A 23802-nucleotide genomic window follows, 5' to 3' on the forward strand; every position below is an offset into this window, starting at 1 on the left:
TGCATTGCTCTTCAGGAAACTTGGTTTCCGGCGATGTGAACCCCTGCCTTCCGTGGCTATTGGGGTTATTATAAGAACTGGCCAGCTTATGAGAGGGTATCTGGTGGCATCTACATCTATGTCCTTCACGCTTTTTACAGTGAGTCTGTCCCTCTACAAACACCTTTAGAGGCTGCCACTGTTTGGGTGTGGACGCCTCAGGCTGTTACTGTCTGCAGTCTCTACCTCCCGCAGCATGTCCTGGCTGCGCTGATAGCCCAATTGCTGCCACCTTTTCTGTTACTGGGCGACGCCCATAACCCTCTGTGGGACCATTGAGCAAGTATTGACACAACTCGACTTTTCTCTTTTTACTACTGGTGCTTTCACACATTTCAGTGTGGTGCATGGCACATACTCAGCCATCGACCTTTCGATCTGCAGCCCTAGCCTATTACCATCTGTCCAATAGAGTGTGCATGACGACTTGTGCGGTAGTGACCACTTTATGATTTTTTTGTCACTGCCACAGTGTCACTCTTCTGGGCGCCCCTGCAGATGGGATATGAATAAGGCTGACTGGGACTTGTTCACCTGCACTGCCACTATTGAGCTTCTTTCCAATGACGCCATTGATGCGGTGGTTGACTCGGTCACCACCGGCATTGTTACTGCTGCAGAATCTGCCATTCCCTGTTCTTCTGGGTTCCCTCGGCGGAGGACTGTGCCTTAGTGGACACCCGAGATCGATGAGATGATTAAAGATCGCAGGCAGGCACTCCAGCATCACAAGCAGCATCCCTTATTGGCACACCTCATCGCCTTTAAACGGCTCTGTGCATGAGCCCGCCACCTCATTCGCCAATGCAAACGGGAGTGCTGGGAAAGTTATGTCTCCACCATTGGCCTCCGTACCTCTCCATCACAGGTTTGGGCGAAGATTAGGTGACTCTGTGGCTATCAGACCTCCGTCAGCGTACCTGCGCTTTCACTGAATAGAGCGGTCTGTACTGACTCTGACACAATTGCAAACTGCTTAGTGGAGCATTTTGTTCAGAGTTCTGCTTCTGTGAATTGGAACATCGGAGCATTTCATTTCACACAAGCCACCCTGAATCGTACAATGCTCCATTCAGTGAGTGGGAATTCCAAAGTGCCCTAGTCACCTGCTCTGATACGGCTTCCGGGCCAGATCACATCCACTGTCAGGTGCTCAAACACCTCTCGGTGGACTGCCAGTGATGGCTCTTAGACCTTTTCAACCATGTCTGGGTTGAGAGTGATTTCCTGTCGCAGTGGCCGGAAAGCATCGTAATCCCTGTGTTGAAACCTGGCAAGAACCCACTGGAGGTGGACAGCTACTGCCCCATTAGCCTCACCAGTGTTCTTTGCAAGTTACTCAAACGCATTTTGAGCCAGAGGTTGAGCTGGCTACTTGAGTCTCGGGGCCTTCTTGCTCTGTCCCAGGGTGGGTTCCGTAAGGGCCACTCTGCTCCCAATAATATAGTGTGCCTGGAGTCTGCCATCCGTATGGCCTTAGCCTGCAGACAGCATCTGGTCGCCGTCTTTTTTGACATGTGGAAGGCATACGATATGACATGGCAACATCACATCCTCTCTACGCTTCATGGTTAGGGTCTTCAGGGACTGCTCCTGATTTTCATACAGAGTTTTCTGTCGCTTTGTTCCTTCCGTATGCAAGTTGCGGCCTCCCATAGTTCCTCCCGAGTTCATGAGACTGGAGTACCACAAGGATCTATATTAAGTGCCTGCCTCTTTTTAATTGCAATTAATGGGCTCGCTGCGGCGGTGGGAACATCTGTCTCAGCATCCTTGTATGCTGACTATTTCTGCCTATACTTCAGCTCCACTGTCATTGCAGCTGCTGAACGGCAGCAGCAGACCGCTATCCACAAGGCGCAGTCTTGGGCTGTAGCACATGGCTTCCAGTTTTTGGCTTCCAAGACCTGCGTTATGCATTTCTGCTGGCGACGCACTGTTCTCCCTGAGCCACAGCTCACAGCTTTATCTTGATGGCGAACCTCTTGCTGTGGTGGGGACCCATCAGTTTTTGGGATTGCTTTTTGATACCTGGTTGACTTGGCTCCCTCATATTTGGCAGCTTAAACAGATGTGCTGGCGGCATATTAATGCTCTTCGTTGCTTGAGTCACAGCAGCTGGGCTGCTGATTGGTCTATTCTTCTATGGCTGTACCAGGCGTTAATTCAGTCCTGTCTAGATTATGGGAGCCTGGTTTACGGTTCGGCATCACCTTCTGCATTGCAGTTGCTTGACTCCATCCTTCACAGTGGGATCCGACTTGCCACTGGAGCTTTCTGGACAAGTACTGTCAGCAACATACTTGTGGAGGCGGGTGTCCCTCCATTGTGGTTGCGGCGCCAACAATTATTGGCCGCTTATCTACACACGTTTGTAGCTTGCCTGAGCATCCCAATTATTGTCTCTTGTTCCATCAGTTGGTCGTCCATATTCCGGTACGGCGGCCCTGGTCAGGGGGCATGATCGCGGTTCGCATCAGAGCTCTTCTCTCTCTCTTGTCTGGTGATAGCTATCCAGGAGTCCGTCCATACTCTGTGATCTTTATGTGGACCCCGGGTCATGTCGGCATCCTGGGAAATGAATGTGTTGACACGCTGGCCAATAGAGGAGGCAAAAAATAACGTAACTGATAGAAATAACTGCGATAACTGTTCCTCTGATATAGGCAGTTATTTCAATAACTGTCTAATGTCAACAGTGCCTCGCACCATCTGTTGACCGAAGATCGTATTACGCTTTCCTGTCAACTCATTGGAGATCTGGCTAGGAACTAGGGAGAGGGTAGACCATTTGGAAGGCGTTCTATAGGCAATGGGAATAACTGTGAGACTGCGCGCCATCTGTTGATAAGAACTGTGTACTACATCATGCGCCTTCGTTACTTTTAGCACAAACAATTAAATAAAGTTAATGTCCAAGCGGTGGCTGATAGGAGCTGCAGTACAGGCATTAACAAGTACGGTCGTTCCCTTAAGCCACCGCCTCATATGTCAATTTAGCTTGGACGGGCTGTATAAAGAGATGTACCATAAGGAATTCGAGTGACTATGGAAATAACTGTCAGAGATCGGTATTTTCCTCTGGCAGTTATCGTTATTGGCTCTCTGGTAGTTATCGGGCTACCATTACAGGTAACCTGGTAGTTGGTAACGGAATAACTGTGTATCTGTGTTCCTGATACAATGACTCCAGTGATATTTCAGAGACGATAGTTACTGGAGCGAACAAATATTTACGTACTTCTTCGGAAATAGCTGCTGGCCATTGCGAATGACAAATAACATGTCAGAAATTATAACATAATACAGTTGAATATAATAATTATCATCCCCATCATTTGTCAGGAGATTGTCAAAATATGTGAATATATCACAGTAACTGCTAATATTTACAGAATTGATACGCTGTCAGAATAAAACACAGTTACGCACTTTTAATAAATTTATCATACACAGAATACCTGATCTTGACTGTTGCAACCAAGTGCTGTCAAAACTGAAATATAGCAGAATTTTTACCTAAGTTGGTATATCAGTCTCTGTTACGATATTCGTCTACAGAGTAGAAGAAGGGGTCAATGGAAGCGTCTGATTCCACCCGTCTGCTTCGACGTAAAGGTGTTGTGGTGTGTGAATGTCATTACGGCACGGTGTTTGAGTTTTTTTTTTTGTGTGTGTGGGGGGGGGGGGGGGGGCCTTCCGATCTAGTTCGCAATGCTGGAATTTGCTGGTGGTAGTTAATTTTTTTTTCTAGCTGTGATGTTTTGTGTGTTTATGGAGTATTGAATGTGATTTAATTTATGTAGAGATGATTGATTTGTGAACTTTTGGGATTGTGGTTGGTTTTTTGGCATCAGTAGCTGTTGTGGACCTATATAGGTCACCGGAAATGTCCGATTCCCATTTTCATAGTTGTATGTGTTGATGTTTTAGTATCGTCATTTGAGGTTGACCTATGTAAGTCAAGGGAAATTTCAGATTCCAATTTTCGTACTTTTAGTTGTGGGTATTGGTGTTTTGGTATGGGTACTTTGGTTGACCTATATTGTTCAAGGGAAGTGTCCAGTTACTTGTTGGCAGTTTATTGAAAATGCATGTTCCTGAATATTGGACACCTTTTGGACCAAGATAAGTGATTTTAGGTCTTTATGTAGATTGCTGTTCCCATTTCTAGTACTGATATTATGTATTGAGCTATTGGTTGAAAATACTTGTAACAAATTTAATTAAGGAATAAATATACTAGGAAGCAGTAGTTAGAATACAAAGTTCCTTGAACAGGTTCCTACATGATGTTCTTGAATTTATACCACGAACGATTTTTATTACACGCTTTTACATGCAAAAAACTTTTGCTACGTTTGATAAGTTAACACAGAATATGCTCCCTTATGAAATAATAGAGTGAAAAAATGTGGTATGCCCTTCCCACTGAATTTATTATCGAGTTGTAGTCCCAGAAATGTAACACTGTCAACTTTTTCGATCTGCATGTCTTCATATGCTATAAACATGCTGTAGCTGGAGAAATCGAGCAGTTTCCAAATCTGACATAAAACTTGGATTAGCGTACTCACACTTTCCCCAATAGGACTAGCTTTTACAGCACAGGAGTAAACGAATCTGTCACATTATGTATATTTTTTGTTGTATTACAAGGCTGTACACTTTATTCTATTATGTGAGCAGCACAAGAAATTAAACTTCGAATTTAACCTACAGTACTCAGTTTACATATTACTTCACACTTAAAAACGCACGTTGTTAACATTTTACTTAAACAGTGCTGTGGCGAAGTTCCGCGTACTTTGTCACAGCTGCGAAGATAATATTTCTAATAGCGACCGGTAACCTACAAACATATAATATGAGACACTAATAATCGTTCTAACATCAACTAAAATGTACCCCGAGTTAATAAGTTAAGGTTATGACATGATTCATACGACATTTATGCCATTTCACACTACTCGCAATTATACTGATAACTAAACTGATCGATTCCAACTATGTCGTTATTTAACTGTAGTCCCTCGGAGTATTCGGTATTCGCTACCGAAAAATAACTTGGCAGTTATTAATAACTGTTAACGATAACGGTTATCAAAAAATAACTGGAACTGTGATAACGGTTACTCCAGAATAATCGTTTGGCCCACCTCTACTGGCCAAACAGGCTGTCGGTGCACCAGCCTTGGAGATCGGCTTTTCAGAGAGTGACCTCAGGTCAGTTTTGTGGCAGAATGTACTTCACACCCGGGGTGAAGAATGTCGCACCCTTCCTTCACTCAACAAACTTTGGGCCATCAAAGAGGCTACTGGTGCGTGGCGCTCCTCCTTCCGGGTCTCTCACAAGGACTCTGTTGTACTCTGCCAGCTGGGCATTGGCCTATTTATTGTGCCACGAGAGCCCACCTTTATGTCTCTGCGGGTTAGCTTTGACGGTGGTCCACATCTTGTTTGACTGCCCGCTTTTAACTTGGACGCTCGCGCTGCCTGATACGCTTCCTGCACTTTTATCAGACGACGTTTTGATGGCAGATTTAGTTTTGAGTTTTATTCATGCAGGGGGTTTTTATCGCTTGATTTAAGTGTTTGTCCTTTTTTTGTGTTGAGTCTGGCCTTTGGCCTTTGATTTTAGACTGGGGTTTTTCGTGTGTTTCTTAGTGGTTGGCATTTCCTTTTTTTTTCTATGGTCGGCCAACCATTGTCACACTCGGTGTGATTTTAATTCTTCTTTTCTGGTCTCTGCTTGTGTCTTTCTTGTCCTGTGTCATCTCTTGTCATCTCCATTGTTTGTTCTTATTCTTTGCGGGTGTTTCAAGTTTGTGGAAAAAGGGACCGATGGCCCTAGTAGTCTGGTCCCTTCAATCCCACAAACCAACCAATCAGTGAACAACACTGCCATTTGCAGCCATTTTAGACTGTTTGTGAATAACACATCTAATCACAAATACTAAATTAAAAAGACTGCTGACTAAAACATTAATATAACTGGAAACACCAGCCATATGAAGGTGACCATGATAGCCCAAACCAGTTATGGTATTGAATCCCTGGTATGAGAATCCCTGGAGGGAAGACACTTGTTTTTGCAAAACTCTATTGAGGAAATTTAAAGAACCGGCATTTGAAGCTGGCAGCAGAAAGATTTTACTGCTGCCAATGTACATTTAGCATAAGGTCCATGAAGACAGGATAAAAAAAATTAGGGCTCGTATGGAGGCATATAGACAGTTGTTTTTCCCTTGCTCCATTTGCAAGTGGAGCACATAAGGAAATGACTAAAAGTGGCACAAGCTACCCTCTTCTATGCACTCTACGATGGCGTGTGAAGTATATATGTAGATGTAGAATTGTTGTCTGTGGAGACTTAAATGATGAACTTCTGCCATTGTGACAGCTATTAACAGTTGTTTTTGCAGTGATTTAGCATTAAAACCAATAGTCAATTTTTACCTGACCATTGCGATCAAATGTAAACAATAAAATATACCAAGCAGTTTCACTACAGATCATAGAAGAAAAAGATTTTCCCCTCATCCTCTCTAGTAAGTATCCCTGGACTTGGGATCCTGGGTTCCTGTACCTATATCCTTAACACATCGACTGCTGCGGATATGCTCGGTACCACTTTGGCCCTTGCATCATTGTTCGTAATAAGACTACATAGTTGCTTAGTGTTTTGTGATCAGGCTACTTCACCTTGTGTTGAATATTTTCTGGAGCACACAGCTGCGATTTTGTCTTTTCACCCAGAGTTGGATGAACACTACAACATTATAAATACAGCAGCGAACAAATCTTGTGAAGTCTTAAAGTTCCTGGCTTTCTCTGCAGATGAATTACTACATAAACTCACAGAGTCATTAAAATTCAACATAGAAATATGTCCAATAGTTTTTGACTCACTTCTAGTGCCCAACTGTGATTACAGCTCATGTCTTTAGATGCACTTGAGTAATTTCGTGTTCTTTCTCAGTTACTTGTTCCTAGTAATTTCTCTTATCTCTGCACCCCACACTGTACTAACTGAATGAAGAATTAAACGAGCCTCAGCTTACTGTAGAGTGTTTTTGTAAGCCAAAATATTGTACTCTGTTGGTCACAACTAGTTTTAAAAGTGATTTATATTCATTACCATAACTGGTTTGGGCTATCATGGTCACCTTCATATGGCTGATGTTTCCAGTTACATTAATGTTTTAGTCAGCAGCATTTTTAATCTAGTATTTGTGGTCACATGTGTTATTCACAAACAGTCTAAAATGGCTGCAAATTTCATGACTTCCAGTATCAATAAACTAATCCTAATATGTTGCTTATAGTGAAAGGAGTACACTGACAGTCTTATCACTTCAGTTATGTTGGCCTTTACTGTTAACCCTATAAGAACTTTTCCACTGCACTTTGTTGAACTTGTTTCATGAGACTGGCTAGTAATTTCATGTGTGATTTTGTTCTTTAGGCTACAGCAATCTGAGTATATAATCATAGGTGGACATCTGTGTAAATTGTGTTAGGAAGGCCCAGGTGGCACTGCCCTGTGTAGTAGCTAATCAAAGGATTGCTTTAATTTTGAGTTACTTCTTGCTAAGCGAAGTGACTATAACTGAGCTTTCTGTGGTACAGTGATGCTTAATCTTTTTTCCCCATTCATCCAAAACTTACAAAATAAGTCTTACAGCCCAAAATATCCAATCATTCCTGTTCATTGTGCTAGAATACTAGCTCTTCTAAATAAAACTTTTATGTGTTGGAAATCTTTTTGGAAGTTAACTATTAAGTTTTGAGCACATAACTGAATAAAAGTTCCCTAGGCAGCTGTCAGTATGAAGTGTGAACACAGAACACAGTTAGCTGCTGCACTCACTTGGCGAGATGCCATCTAAGCACAACAGTGTGCATTCACAGTGCCTCTCCAAATGACTATTTAAGTCCTTCTCCTGTGGCAGTCATTCGACCTCTGCAGCACCCTATATCAGACCCATGACCCATCCCAGATTGCTACTCACATCATACACAGTTGCAGGCCACAGTGGTCAGAGAGAGTGGCCATGTGTGTGTGAGTTAAAATTGTGTAGATATGCATGTATTTTCTATTTCTGAAGGAGGACTTTTTTGTTCGAAAGCTTAATGTTTAGCAATCTTTATACACCTATCTTTGAGTCGATGTGTCTTGCATGTGGAGAGAGAGGAAATATATCCTTTTCATAATGTTGTTGTTACTTCATTTTGGACGTTCCACTGTTTAATTTTTATAATTTTGAATAATATGTTGCCTTCAGTATTGGAAAGTTGTCAAAAGTAACAGAAGATAATCATCTGGCCATAATTTTGTTGAAAACTGTAGTGTTAAAAGAGTAAGTCTCTTCACATCTCTTCAATATTTATCAGCTTTTTCACATGAACTATAATAGACAAATAGCAGTGAAAGAATACACTTCCAACAGTTCCTTTTGTTTCCACTGTGACAATCTGGAATGACTGATTCTGGTTTGTCATGGTAGTAAAGAAAGGTAAAGCTGTTATCAGCCCAACAGTTGCTTTGAACACCCCAGTGCTTTTCTAGGCATGGTCCTATTGAAGGTTGTGTGTCCTTGACTTTCTCTAAACTTTGATCTGGCTTATCCACCTAGTCCAATGGGGCCTACAGTTCAGCAAGGACTTGCAACCATGGTGCAACTGAACATTTTTCACACTAACAAACATTGACATAAGTGAAAGAAGTAATAAATGATGGATAAAAATTCTAGGACTTACTGGGCATTGAACCCAAGAGCTTTAGATCCATAATCTGGCACATTTATGATGAACCAATGACATACTCTTCTTGTACTAACAATTTGTCAGAGCTTCTTTTAAAAATCTCAGGAAAATTTCAGAAGCTGAATCATCAAATGCGTACACAAATGGACAAAAATAACTTTTTTTCAATTGAGATGTGTCACTAAAGCAGGCTGTGTTCTCCAACATTTCGTCCTCACTTTCAGATGCTTCAGCTTCTGAAGAATTTTCATCTCCTGCAGAACTGGATGAATGTGTTATCCCAGCTTGTGTACGTGGGTCAGGACTTTTACTTAGTTTCTGTTGAAGAGCCGTCAGTTCCATCTAGTTAGAATCTCAAACATTTCTTCCTCTGAACAACTATGACAGCATGCTCTTTTCTTATAAGGGGACCTTCCGGTCTCCGACATTTTTGTTTCGGGTGAGTCTTATAAAAGGGTTCTGAAGTTTTGAATGTAGCTCATACACACTTTATGTATGGGGTGATAAGTGAAGTAGCTCAGTCAGTAGTGTGTGAGCCAGTCGTGTAACAGATTTGGGTTCGGTCATACCTACCTCCTAGTATGTTTTCATTTTGTTTTTTAGTTGTTTTAAAAATTATAACAATTGTTAAATAAAGTTAATGACGTAAAGTATTATCAATTAAATCATAAATAATTTTATTTTATGTGTGAAATGGTTGTCACACCTACTTAAAATGTGAATTACATTCATCAGTACTATTTTATTTTCAAATGGTTGAATAATTTCAGATGCAGTTTCAATGAAGGTAAATTAATTATCACTATCACAAGATTCTGGGTGGAGTTCCATTATATAAATTTTTTTTACAGTATCATGTTCACTTGAAAATTTGTATTTTATGTGCAAACAGCAGAATGATAATTGTCATAAAAACATTGAAAACAAAAAATATTTTGACATTTTACACAGTTTATGAACGATGATTGTTTTAAAGGAGAAACATAAAAGATATGTTGAAAAAGATACTTTGTTGACATTCCTGAAAACTTCTCTTTCATCAGAAAGCCTGGAAATATACCAGGCATATTGGATCCTTCCCTTAAAAATTGGTGATGACAATCTTCATGAGAATTTATTTCTCTGTTATTTTCAATAAGATAAGCACAGTTTTGTATATGCTTTATCAGATATTTTTTTACTTGTCTATGAAAACGGATGTCTCATGGTTGAAAAAGTGGAGTACATTTCAGAGGACTCACTTTAATTTTACACTTTGATGATTTCTTGTCATCCTGGAAGATTTTGTCGTATAATTCAGGCTTTGCTTGTCCACCCCAAGAGTCAATAACTGTTCCTGACCCATGTAAGACTTCAAACATCAGTTGAGAAAGTCAGTATACAGTTCTGTCATTAGCTTCCCAGATTTGAAAGACGATATTACAACGTTTTTATAACTTTGCTCATATTCTTTTATTGTTTTTTGAACTCAGGGACCAAAATTACTGGTTGCCTCTTACAAACAAAAACACGCATGAGTTAGGATGTTTTCGTATAGTGAGAACACATTGAGTGGTATATGTCAGCATCAATTTATCCATGTTGTGTCATTTGATGACCCTTCCACAGCTTATCATCACCCAATTTTGTATTAACTTTGTAATGACAGTAATTAAAGCCTCCATGAAAAATGCATTTGAAATTATTCAGCTTTATAAAAAGAAGATATTGATGAGAGTAATTCACATTTTAAGTAGGCTGTGACAGCAATTTCACAAACAGAATAAAATTATTTATGATTTAATTTAAAACACTTAAAGTCATTGACTTTATTTAAAAGTTGTTATAATTTTTAAAACAATTAAGAAAACAAAATAAAATCGAGCCTGCGGGTAGGATCGAACCCTGATGGGCTGTATGACATTCTAGCATGCTACTCACTGAGCTATTTCACCTGTATGCTGAAAAGCTGCTTCTGCTGAATAGTGCGCTTTAAGACTTCTATGAGTGGACACCCTTGAGGTATACTACCAACCTGCAACATCTCATCCCAAACAGAATTTCCAAGACCTGAAGGTCCCCTTTCCAGTAAAAACAAATCATAGTCAATAGACAGTAACTGCCAGTGAAGATGATAACAACAACTAAAGATCACAGCAGCAAATTCCACAGGAACTCCAACCAGCAGTCCAAATGTCAAATAGTTTTCAGACACTCGGCACAAGACATTTTATCAATCTGGAGCACACAGGGTTCAGCAAGGCAGGGCACACAAACGTATCTATAACACTTGGTGGAAGGAGCAGTGATACACCAAACACATCTAGAACAACTGTTTGATGTAGTAACATGTCTAGAGCAATCAAAGAGGGTTAAGCCTTACCATCTGTTTTCCTCCAATGTGTTACTCTCTTTTGCCAGGTGGAGATCTTCATGTTTCAAAAGCTAGCAATTTTATGTCTATTTCTCTCTGTTTGTATCATAAATTTTAGTATTAATAATGTTCCTGTTCTGGAACTTGCTGCAATCTGTCTATATTAAATTCACTCGTGGTATTAATTACAGCACATTGTGTGTGTGAGTATATTCTAACAAATGTTTGTATCATTAGTGTTGCACTTAAGATACTTAGTTTACCATTTACATTACACCTAATGTGTTATATTTTTATTTTCAGGTTTCTTTAAGGACACGGCAAATTCAATTTTGAACTATGCTAAAAATGTTGATGTTTTATTTGCAAACAAAACCTGTGAAACATATTTGGCAAAGGCACGAGAAATAATGAAACAGGATTTGCATGAAATGATTGAAGTTGGACCTTGGGCAAGTACTAGTATCTTAATTAAATTTGAATGTTTTCATGACCAGTGCCAGTTACCACAAAACTTTTTGATTACTTGTGTAAATCTGTGCCTGTTTTGTAGAATTGTACCAATGCTTCAACCACCACTCTAGATTCTTCTGTAGTGCAGAGAAGGGGGGTTAACGTCTTCATCACATGCAGCTTCTCAGTTGCATGTGCCACCATGGTTGGTAAACACTTCTGAGGAGTCTGCTAGTAGTTGCAGAGTATAGGTTTCATGAACCTGTGGTTCCCAAGCTTGGTCAGTAATGGCAGTCATCCATAACTGTAATCTCTGCACAGGCATCAGTGATTACTGCTAGGTGTGACATAGTGGAGAGCTGGAATATAATTTTTGAAGTAATCAGACATTTGATGGGTCTGATGTTTCTGGTATACGTAAGTGATCATCCACTTGTCTTGTCAGGAGACGCAAATTTTGGAATTCTTGCAGATGATTAAATATAGGATTAAACATTACTGTCAGTCCTCTTACTGGAAAGGCAGTTAATGAAATATTTAAAAAGATCAAAAGATGGTTAAAGGAAACTGTATAATTTTAATAAGAGTCATTGCATTCAATTCAGTGCATACTCAGTGAACTACAAAAATACTCCACTCAAACAGTGAAATACAGGGAGCAGAAAGTGTTAAATTTTGGTGGAACCCATACCCTAGATTTAATTAAACACATTAGTTCAGCAATATTTGTAGTTTGTATAATTACTGCTTTAGCTGATTTAAGTATGAGGAAACTAGCTTGTTTGGCATATTTCCATTCACTAAGAGTTACAGAATTTTGTTGGAGTGAAGTGTGGAAATTCATCTTATATAGATAGTATTTTCAGAACACAAGAGCATTTAATAACAGTTAAATGTGGTGATAACTCTAGAACATCCTGCTGAGACCTCTTAAAAAGCTTGGTATTATGACAGGTGCTTTTTCTTCATCATCATCCACTTCATTCTGTCATATTCAAAGTGTCGGCAAAGGAGGCTTCTCCACCAATTACAGTTGGTTAAACTTCACTCCCTCTTGATGCTGTCCCAGCTATGTTCTTCCAACATTGCTCAACATCAGATCCCCCCTGCGGGTCCGAGGGTTAGAATAGGCCCGAGGTATTCCTGCCTGTCGTGAGAGGCGACTAAAAGGAGTCCCTCCCCCTAAAGGGGGTAGTTAGCGCCTGAGTCCGGAGACGGACGGTTTCACGACCTATATTTGTGTTCATTTTGGTTTTTCACTTCTTCTGGTTTCTTCCTTCCTTTGGTTGGTTCCTTTCTTTGTTCTTCTCCACCTCACTGTCTTACTTACTCTTCTCCTTGCCTTCTTCTCCTTGCCTTCTTCTCCTTGCCTTCTTCTCCTTGCCTCCTTCTCCTTCTCTGGTCTCCGCTTCGGCGTTTGAGACAGTCTGTCCTTTCTTTCCCTCTCTCCTTTCTTTCTCCTCTTCTTCCTTCCTCCCTGTACGTGCCTGAAGGCCGACCCACGCGTTAGCACGCGTAGCCGGTGACGGGGTAACGCGTAATTCCCCGCCCTGGGTAGACAAGTAAGGCACGCACGTACCCCCTGGTAAAGGCCAGGCCCAGGGAGGGGTGATTGCCTGAGCTGACACCTTCCGACCATGCCGATTGGTCCCTCCGTCCGTTTCTCGGGAGGTGTGAACAATCACCTAAGACGGGAGTACCCGCTGAGAGGGTCCCCACAAGGAAGGAGCGTGCCATCGGAGACGCTGGCAATTATGGGGGATTCCTCCGCAATGGATTTCTCTTCTTCTTCTCTCTCAACTTCTGTCCACAAACGGAAACTTGACCAGCCACCAGTGACAAAAGTACTACCGCCTGCCCCACAGTTCCTCGTAGTTTCTCGATCTGAGGACGGAAAGGATTTTTCCTCTGTCAACCCTTTCGTTATCCATAAGGGCGTAGATGCCATAGCCAGATCTGTCAAGTCTTGTACCAGGTTGCGTAATGGTACCTTGTTACTAGAAACTGAGGGCGCCTTTCAGGCACAAAAACTGCTTCGGGCCACACTCCTGTACACGTTCCCTGTCTGGGTGGAGCTTCACCGCACTTTGAATTCGTCTCGTGGTGTGGTCTATACTAGATCACTCGACGGATTGACTGACGAGGAGATTCAGTCTTTCCTCGCTGAGCAGGGCATGACGGCAGTTCCATAGCGTCATGAAAAAGGTCAGCAATGACCTTGTACCGACCCGGACATTTTTCTTGACCTTTGATAGTGTTCAGCTGCCGTCGCGCATCAAGGCGGGCTACGAGGTTATTTCTGTTCGCCCCAATGTCCCGACACCTACGCATTGCTACCAGTGTCAGCGTTTTAATCACACTCGCCATTCTTGTTCCAATGCGGCTACATGTGTGACTTGTGGCAGGAATGCCCATGAGGGTGACTGTCCACCTCCGTCTCCTCATTGTGTGAACTGTCGCGGTGACCATGCAGCGTCCTCCCGCGACTGCCCCATCTACAAGGAAGAACGCTGTATCCAAGAAATTCGGGTCAAAGAGAGAGTCTCCATCTCGGCTGCTCGCAAGCTATTCGCTAGTTGGAAGCCCACGTTGCTCCCAGCGGGGAAGTACAGTACTGTCCTCGCCTCTCCTCGGACTACCAGGGAGGTGGCGACGCAGACATGCGATCTGACCTTCAGCACTACGGTCGTCCGTTCGGCCAGTGCTAAGATCGCCCGGCCGACGTCTCCTCTTCCTCCCATCGCCCCTCTGACACAAGCACCTTTATCAGCTTCTGCCAGGACGAAGACCCAGAAGTCAGAAGCACGGGCCTTCAAGAAAGAACCGTCTCGTGCATACCTTCTACGTACCTCTAACCCTCAGCCATCGACCAATCCTTCCACAAAACGACCTTCCAAGAAGGCTCATAGGAAGCACAGTTCTCCTTCCCCGCCACGGCGCATTTCTCCTCCTGCAACCCCCAGCGGTTGCCGCCCCAGGCCGTCATCCGTTTCGCCTGGTAGCCGAACATCTGGCCGTTCACCAGCGGAGGAAGCTCCCCCTCCCGGCCATCTTCACAAGGTGGCCGATGAACCTATAGAACAAATGGACGATGACTGTCCGCCTCCTGCTAGCGGCGGCAGTGCTCGCTTGAAGCCGGGCCCTCAGCGGCCTTCTAGATGAGCCCTTCTTGCATCTTCTTCTTCTCACGATGGCACTTATTCACTGGAATATTCGCAGCATTTGTTCCAACCGAGAGGACTTGAAATTGCTGCTCTGCTTGCACCGTCCGCTCGTCGTAGCCCTCCAGGAAACGAAGCTATGCCCATGCGATCAAATTGCCTTGGCACACTACACCTCTGAGCGTTTTGACTTACCCCCTGTGGCAGGTATTCCGGCTCATGGAGGGGCTATGTTGCTGGTCCAGGATGATATCTACTATGATCCCATCACATTGCACACCGGTCTGCAGGCAGTTGCCGTCCGCATTACTCTCTCCAATTTTACATTTTCCATCTTTACCGTTTACACTCCATTGTCGTCTGCCGTTACCAGGGCAGACATGCTGCAAATTATTGCTCAGCTCCCTGCACCATTTTTGTTAACTGGAGACTTCAATGCTCACCATCCTCTTTGGGGCTCTCCAGCATCCTGTCCGAGGGGCTCCCTGTTAGCAGACTTTTCAACCAGCTCAGTCTTGTCTGCCTCAATACTGGCGCCCCTACTTACCTTTCAGACACCTCTCACACCTATTCCCATTTAGACCTCTCTGTATGTACTACCCAACTTGCATGCCGGTTTGAGTGGTATGTGCTTTCTGATACATATTCGAGCGATCACTTCCTGTGTGTTATCCATCTCCTGCATCATACCCCCTCTCCGTGCTCAACTAGTTGGAACATCTCCAAAGCAGACTGGGGTCTCTTCACTTCCAGGGCGACCTTTCAGGATCAAACCTTCACAAGATAATCAGGCCGCACACCTCACGGAAGTCATTCTCACTGCTGCTGAATATTCCATCCCTCACACTACTTCTTCTCCATGCCGCGTACCGGTCGCCTGGTGGACCGCAGCATGTAGAGACGCTTTATGTGCTCGTCGACGTGCTTTACGTACCTTTAAACGCCACCCTACAGTGGCGAATTGTATCAATTATAAACGAGCAGTGTTGTCGTATTTTTAAAGAAAGCAAGAAAGCCAGCTGGGCTACTTTCACAAGCACCTTCAACAGTTTTACTCCTTCTTCTGTTGTCTGGGGTAGCCTGCGCCAGCTATCTGGCACTAAGGTCCACTCACCAGTTTCTGCCTTGACGGTCGCGAATGATGTCCTTGTGGCCCCTGAGGATGTCTCCAATGCCTTCGGCCGCTTTTTCGCAGAGGTTTCGAGCTCCATTCATTACCCCCCCCCCTGCCTTCCTCCCCCGAAAACAGGCAGAGGAGGCTTGGCCACCTAATTTCCACTCCTCGAATTGTGAAAACTACAATGCCCCATTCACCATGTGGGAACTCGAAAATGCGCTTGCCCTGTCACGGTCCTCTGCTCCGGGGCCTGATTCTATTCATATTCAGATGCTGAAGAACCTTTCTCCTGCACATAAAGGCTTCCTTCTTCGTACTTACAATCTCATCTGGATTGAGGGACATGTTCCCCCATGCTCGCGTGAGTCTATTGTTGTGTCGATTCCTAAGCCGGGGAAGGAGAAGCACTTGCCTTCCATTTATCGACTGCACGGCCGTCCATCTTACGCCGCCTCAACTCCATACAACATCGGGGTTTACGGCTTGCGATCGGAGCGTTTTATACTAGTCCCGTCGAGAGTCTTCATGCTGAAGCCGGTGAATTGCCACTCACCTACCGGCGCGATATACTGCTTTGTCGTTACACCTGTCGGCTTCTGTCAATGCCCGACCACCCATTGTATCGTTCCTTTTTTGACAACTCTCTCGACCGTCAATACGGGTTGTATGTCTCTGCCCTGCTACCCCCTGGAGTTCACTTTCGTCGTCTCCTTCAACACCTTTATTTTTCACTCCCTGCAACCTTTAGAGTGGGCGAGAGCCACACGCCACCTTGGCTCCAGGCTCAGGTTCGCGTTCACCTTGACCTCCGCTCGCTCCCAAAGGAGGTTACCCCCGGTTCAGTATACCACTCCCGTTTTGTCGAACTTCGATCGAAGTTCATTAATATGACCTTCATTTATACAGATGGCTCTATGACCAATGACGGGGCCGGGTGTTCTTTTATTGTCGGGGCACAAAGTTTCAAATACCGGCTACATGGCCATTGTTCGGTCTTCACAGCTGAGCTCTTTGCCCTCTACCAGGCTGTTCTTTATGTCTGCCGCCACAGACATTCTGCTTATGTCATCTGCTCCGATTCTCTGAGCGCCATCCAGAGCCTCAGTGATCCGTATCCGGTTCACCTTTTCGTGCACCGGATCCAACGCTCTCTTCAGCAGCAGGTGGACGATGGGTCTCCATTTAGCTTTATGTGGATTCCTGGCCATGTCAGTATCCCTGGGAACGAAGCTGCAGATGCCGCGGCCAAGGCTGCGGTTCTCCAGCCTCGGACGGCTTCTTGTTGTGTCCCTTCATCAGATTGTAGCAGGGTCATTTGTCGGCACATTTTATCGCTGTGGCATGCCGATTGGGCTGCACTTAGGGACAACAAGCTCCGGGCCTTGAAACCTCTTCCCGTAGCTTGGACGTCCTCCTCACGTCCTTCTCAGCGGGAGGAGGTTGTTTTGGCCTGGCTACGAATTGGATACTGCTAGTTCAGCCATCGCCATCTGCTGACGGCAGCGCCGGCGCCGTTCTGTCCATGTGGGCATTTGCTGACGGTCCGCCGCATTTTAACGTCCTGTCCGTATTTTACTACGCTGCGTCTTGATCTTGGCCTGCCATGTACTCTGGATGCCATTTTAGCGGATGACCCAGGAGCTGCTGCTCGCGTTCTTCGTTTTATCAACTTGACACACCTGTCTAAGGACGTTTGATTATGCTGTAGTTTTTTAATCATATGCCTGTTAATACGTCTTTTATAGTGTTGTCCCTTTTAGTTGTTGTTTTAACCTTGTGCCTCGCGGTACATTCCTAAATTAGTCAGGGCGCTAATGACCATTGTAGTTGTGCGCCCTAAAAAAAAAAAAAAAATCATCAGATATTACTACAGCCTTGTATCTGAGACTTTCTGTTGGTTCTCTACCCCTCAGTTTTAAATCGTACATTACTCGTCGTATAGCTTGTTAGGATCCATATGTGCCATCCGTCCATACCATTTTTCTCGTGGCTGAAACTAAGACCATATATTTCTGTTCAGGTGTTTGTTTAATCTTGAGAGTCTTCTTTAGAGTAGCTGCCGTAGACATAAGTCATCTGTAAACCACATGACATTCATTTTTTCACCTCCTGTTGTTTCATGTACTTTTCCCTGGGTCACTTTCATTGCAGCAGTTAAAAGAAGGGGAGACAGAACTCCATGTTGTCGTAGTTCAGATTTCATGACAATGGTTTCAGTCATGCCTGTAGGTGTTTCGACTTTACTGTGGCTGTCATCATTCAAATTCTTGATCCTGTGTACTATGTCATCCTGTACTGCAATTTTCTTCAGTATTTCCCACACCTTTCCTGTGTCCACAGTGTCAAATGCTTTCTTTATATTTAAAAAGGCTAACAAAAGGTCTTGGTTGTGTTTATAGTATTTTTTCATTAATTGCTGGAGAGCAACAATTAAAGCCAATGTCAATCTTCCCTTCCTAAATCCATACTGTTCTTCCAAGAGATTTTCTTCAATCAAGGGTCTGATATTACACTCCAGAATTCTTTCATAAGTTACACCCAAGTGAGATGTGAAAGTGATACATCTATAATTGCAGCATTGCTATCACCTTTCTTGAAAATTGGGATTATGATATCCCTGTTTCCAATCAGCAAGTACCTTCCCCTTTTTCCATATCTTATAGAAAAGTCTGTAGATCCATTGTGTTCCTGCAACTCATGTGGCTTTCTTCAGTTATTTCATCAACCCAGCTGATTTTCCAATTTTGATTTATTTCTGAGCTTATTCTACATCATTCCAAATTAGGTCTGCCCCACTGCCTGAGTCAAATGGGTGTGATGCAGCACTGTCTTCTTGTGTATGCTGCATATAATTTACTTTTAACAGCTCATCAAAGTAAGACTTCGAATAATCATCTTGTGGTGTTGCAGTTTTTCTTGTTATATCCGTGCTTGCTATGGAATGGCAAGAGGAATTCTGCCTTATGCAAAACACCTTTTTTCTGTTTTGTTTCACCCAGACATGTTTCAGCACATTTTGTGCTATCTTCAGTGGGTTCTTTTTTTGTTTTTTAACTATGTAATTGTTGTTACAAATTAACATTTAGTGATACATTTTGGTACATAATATTACATCTCATAAAAGGTATAAAATACTCTACACAAAATAGAAAATCTATACACTACGGTTTAACAGTTGTTCAGCTATATTATTATATTTTCCACAAATATGATACTCTATTTAGTTTATTTCATGTAGATATCACTTTCTTTCTGTGATTCTCTATATTATGGTCATATTCATTTACAATTGTGAATGAATAATTGTTGTAAAATATTATACATCATTTGTTCATAGTTCACAGTTGAGATATTTATTAACGACCTGATGCCCTGTGTGTTGTTTATAACATTATATCCAAGTTCTATTCAGAGCTAATTGGCAAAAAGAGTGGATGTATGCATTAGTTTACATACCTTACATGATATTATTGGACGTTTATTGTGGTAAATATTCTGCTATACAAGGTACAACTTCTCATCCACAAAACAGCAAAATGTAATTTTTATTTTTCTGTTTATTATGCATTTTCAGTCGGAAATGAATGTATATCACGTTTTTTCGTGTGTAACTTACGGTTTTGATATTGTGGTGCTTTCTCATATGTTGCTGGAAAAGTGAATAGGCAGATTTCGTGGCCTATGGTCCCTTGACACTGCACTTCCACAGGTTTTTTTTCCCCCAAACATAGAGTTTTTGCCACCATTACGTGTTGTTGGGGCTGTGTGGTGTTCATTTGGTTCTTAGCTTGTTTGGCTGGGTGAGGCAGGTGAGTTTGATGTGAAGTGTATTTGGCATCTGTGGTGTTTGGTTTGTGTGTGTGTTTTCAGGAGTGGGGTGGAGGGAGGGAGGTAGGTAGGTAGGTAGGTAGGTAGTTTTTTTGTTTGGGTATTATTTGTATAGTAGTCCTACTGTAGCGAAGAGGGTTTTATTGCATAATGATGTGTATTCATTGAGTACTTTCTTTCTTTGGGCTATTGATTTTTGGGTGTGATTGTTTTCTTCCATAGTTAATTTTTGGTATAAGCTGTTACTAGTTTTAAGGATGTGTAAGTCTGTTTCAATGTTTGTTGGGTGGTGATTGTGAGCTATCAGGTGGTCTACAAATGTTGAGTGTGAGTTATTGCTTTTCAGTGCTCCGAGGTGTTCTGTGTACCTGGTTCTGAAATTCCTGAATATTTGGCCCACATATACAGACTGACAGCAGTTGCAAATAAGTTGGTATATACTGGCCTGGCTATATTTTTCAGTGTTGTCTAACGTTTTGATGACTTAAAGTGTGTGTGTTGATCTGGGTTATACTGATTTATTTTCCCAAACCACATTCCACTTCTTTACGAGATGACTTACTTGGGGTTTGCATCCACTGTTCTCTACTGGATAGCCAACTGCTGCAAACACTCTTGACTTCTTCTCCGTCAAATAACACTAGGTACAGGAACTTCCAAGTTTCTTTCTACTCATGAAATAAGTAGCCCATACAAACTTTACTTTTTGTCAATTAACAATGTATTTGACTGTCAAGCACAATAAAAAATTCTCACTTTCAACAAAATATCTACTTCCAGCAAGTCTCTCGTACAGTCGTACATTAGAAACAAATTGTTTTACATTCAAAGGATAGTCCGCTTAGACACCATGGCTTTCAGAAAAAGTGTCTGAAAATACGTCCTGCCTTTAACAAGGATGATTCAAGAGTCTACAAGAGTACTTTTTCAACTGTTCTTGTAATAATTAACAATAGTCAATGGCACAATAAGCACAGAGCAGCATGTAAACTCCATGGTTCTTCATTACACGCACACCAACACATCTATGGAGTGTCCGACAGGTACTTGTTGGTGCCGTTTGACCGCTGCGTCTACTTTCTTCCTGTGACTGATTTTAAACCTGCACACAGAAACATGTGATGCACAGTAGGTAGGATTTTACCATCCCATACTCGTACCTAGAATATCGTGTGTTCGAGACAGTAGAAGGCTGAGTGGTTATAGAATTTACACAGAAATCCTTGAATCTCTACATATCTCCACCCCCCCCCCCCCCCATGCCTAGATTTAACATGTGATATTAATCATTATTCAAATAATACCACTCATAATAACATTTCCTATGTTAACAGTATACATTTCTTACATATATTTATATACATCTCTCTCTTTTCTCTAACAATTCTCTGTCCTCTCTGGAACCATCTTTCGCTTACTGTTTCTCTATTCTTTTCTTATTTTACTTTGTTATTAGGACACAAGCATTTATTTGTGGTTTTAGTCAGCTTTACTATATTTAGGCATTGTGAGGACTCTTCTTCTTTTTTTCACTTCCTTTTTCAATCGAAAACTTCAAGTGTTTATGACACATGAGTAATCTATTTTCTATTCTTATCTTTTTGTTCTTCCTTTTTCCTAGTATGTTCTATTTTCATTTGTTGTAGCTTGGAGGAACTCTGTGCAAAATGAAAGTGTTGTTTTGATACATACTTCCATGAAACATAATAATGCTAGTTGTTAATAGAATTTACACTTTCCAAAATAATTCCTATAAAATTTGTGACCTTTATCAAGATACTGTCCCCTTCTCCTAGGATCAGCACCTATTCATTGTTTGTGGGTTGACCTTATGAGGGCACTTCCTCTTTCCATTCTGGTTGGTGCGCCCCTTACAAAACATCTCTATTTTTTTAGGCCACAGATCCTCCTATCTCCACGTAGGTACATCTGCCCTTTATACTTAGAGAATGCTGCGTATGCCCCCCTTATCCTTTCTGAGTAGGCCTCACTGTTCATTACCCTAATATACAGTTCTATGTATACCATAATTAAGTATCTTCTTGTAAAGCTAGTAATTTATTTTAAACTTTGCATTTATTCTTTAATATATCATTCACTCCATAGAGTCCTCCTCTATTTATCAAATTCCATAATTTCAATAGATACTGTGTCTATATATACTGCTTACGTCCTCCTGTCCTTCAGTTCATGAGAGTTTTTATTGCACTGGTGTTGTTTATGCCTTTTTCTTATTTAGCCATTACTCATTACTATTTTATAGTTGTTTGTTATATATTGGCACCTCTCCTTACGTATATTCGATGTAGAACCGTCATAACTCCCCATGTATGTGCACATAATTCCCTATGTACACACCTTTTTCTCTACAACACCTGGCGGTTCTCACATCATGACAGGCTTTGTCTTATATAATTTAATGTTTGTGTAGAAGTGTATATTTTTATATATATGTGGATATGTGTTCGTGTAGTCTGATTCTTCAGCCTTCTTAACTAAAGATAAGATCTAGGTTATTAGTAACCACGGAAATAAGGAAGGACTTCAGCGATAGAAGTTTATGAATATTGAAATAGGGAAAAGATGGACAGGTCCTCAAGATGGGAAGTAAGAAAGGAAAAAATAGATGTGTTTGCCAGGATCGAAGAAGAGAAAGAAGATAGCCCAAAGACATGAACCCCCCCCCTCCCCCTCTCTTCCCCAGGATCCCTACCTCTCAGGGTACTTGAGTGAGATGCTGGAGGAGATTTGGTGTTAAATTGTCTCCTACAGAACGGACTTGTCCCACCTTTATCTTTGAGGTCCCCAAAGTGAATCTTAGCAACCCTATGGAAACGGCAAATGAAGAAGAATCCGGCACACTTGTTTGCGAGTGTTGTTCGAAAGGTGTGATGTGTGTTTTGTGTTAGTCATGGTTTACCTTTTCTTGTAAATCATGCTTTTAGCTACAATACCCACATCTTTCAAAATTTATACAAACCCTCCCATCCATATCACATCTCGTAAAAGGTATAAAGTACTCGACACAAAATAGAAAATCTATACACTATGGTATAACAGTTGTTTGGCTAGTCACATCTTATTGTATTTTTCACAAATATAATACTCTATTTAGTTTATTTCGTGTAGATATCAATTATTTTCTGCAATTCACTTAAGGTGATCTCTATATTATGGTCATAGTCATTTGCAATTGTGAATGAATAATTGTTGTAAAATATTATACATCATTTGTTCATAGTTCGCAGTTGAGATATTTATTAATGACCTGATGCATAGAAGGTATCGAACAGCAAATTCAATCTTCTTAGAATCTTTCCAATTTTTTTTTTTAAGAAATGCGTCGAATGTACATCTCTGTGTGGCTTAAATTGAGGGAATTGTCTAGATAACCCTAAATTAGCTTCCCATTGTAAATCAGTTACAGTTTCACTAGTCAGGTGAAGGTACCCTTTTTCTACTTTGTCTTGCATAAGCCTAAATCCTCGCCACAGGTCTTCTATACCCTTCCTGGTATCATTAAGTTCGGAAGAAGGAATAGGTGATATGTTCCCAGATATTATTCTCGCGGTAACTTTTCTATCTATAATTTCTCCAAATGGTTCCCCCAAACTAATTACATTTATGATATCAGAATTAGCTATTTTCTCTTTGAAATTCCTTTCTACATTATCTACTTGTGTACTGATACCTGTAATTTGCGACTGAATGATTGGCATTAACTCATTCTGCTTATCTACACTCTCTTGCAAAGTTTACAACCCATGCCTTACATCGTTACATTGTATAATGTATATATTTTCAGAAGATCCTAACTTTTCAACAAGTTCTGATTCTACATTGTTACATTTGTTCTCAATGTCCAGTTCTAACTTTTTTGTCAAATCCTGAAAGGTATCATTCTGTTTCTGACTAAGATCGGAAAACATATGATTTATATGAATAATCAAAGAGTTTGTCAACTCATTTCTTAAATCTACTTTTAAATTCTCTGCTTTAGTACTTACAGTGTCAAACTCAGTCTTCAAGGTGCCTATGCCTTCACGCAGATTACTAAATTCTTTACTTTGAGAGTCAAATTT

The 23802-nt window shown here is 41.7% G+C and overlaps 2 protein-coding genes across 12 annotated transcripts in view; one reads left to right on the top strand and one right to left on the bottom strand.

The window, feature by feature from the left end:
• The window catches only part of LOC126278659 (zinc transporter 6-A-like), a 471888-nt gene that overhangs the window by 174852 nt on the left and 273234 nt on the right, over nt 1-23802 (bottom strand). The window lies entirely within an intron of this gene.
• LOC126278657 (centromere/kinetochore protein zw10 homolog) overlaps nt 1-23802 on the top strand; it is a 186273-nt gene that overhangs the window by 23014 nt on the left and 139457 nt on the right. For both annotated transcript variants that reach the window (XM_049978872.1, XM_049978873.1), the window contains one exon: nt 11465-11613. In XM_049978872.1, coding sequence (XP_049834829.1) covers nt 11465-11613 — 149 coding nt within the window. The remainder of the gene's footprint in view (nt 1-11464; nt 11614-23802) is intronic.

The sequence above is a fragment of the Schistocerca gregaria genome, chromosome 6 (assembly GCF_023897955.1).
Source record: "Schistocerca gregaria isolate iqSchGreg1 chromosome 6, iqSchGreg1.2, whole genome shotgun sequence".
Classification (NCBI taxonomy): domain Eukaryota; kingdom Metazoa; phylum Arthropoda; class Insecta; order Orthoptera; family Acrididae; genus Schistocerca; species Schistocerca gregaria.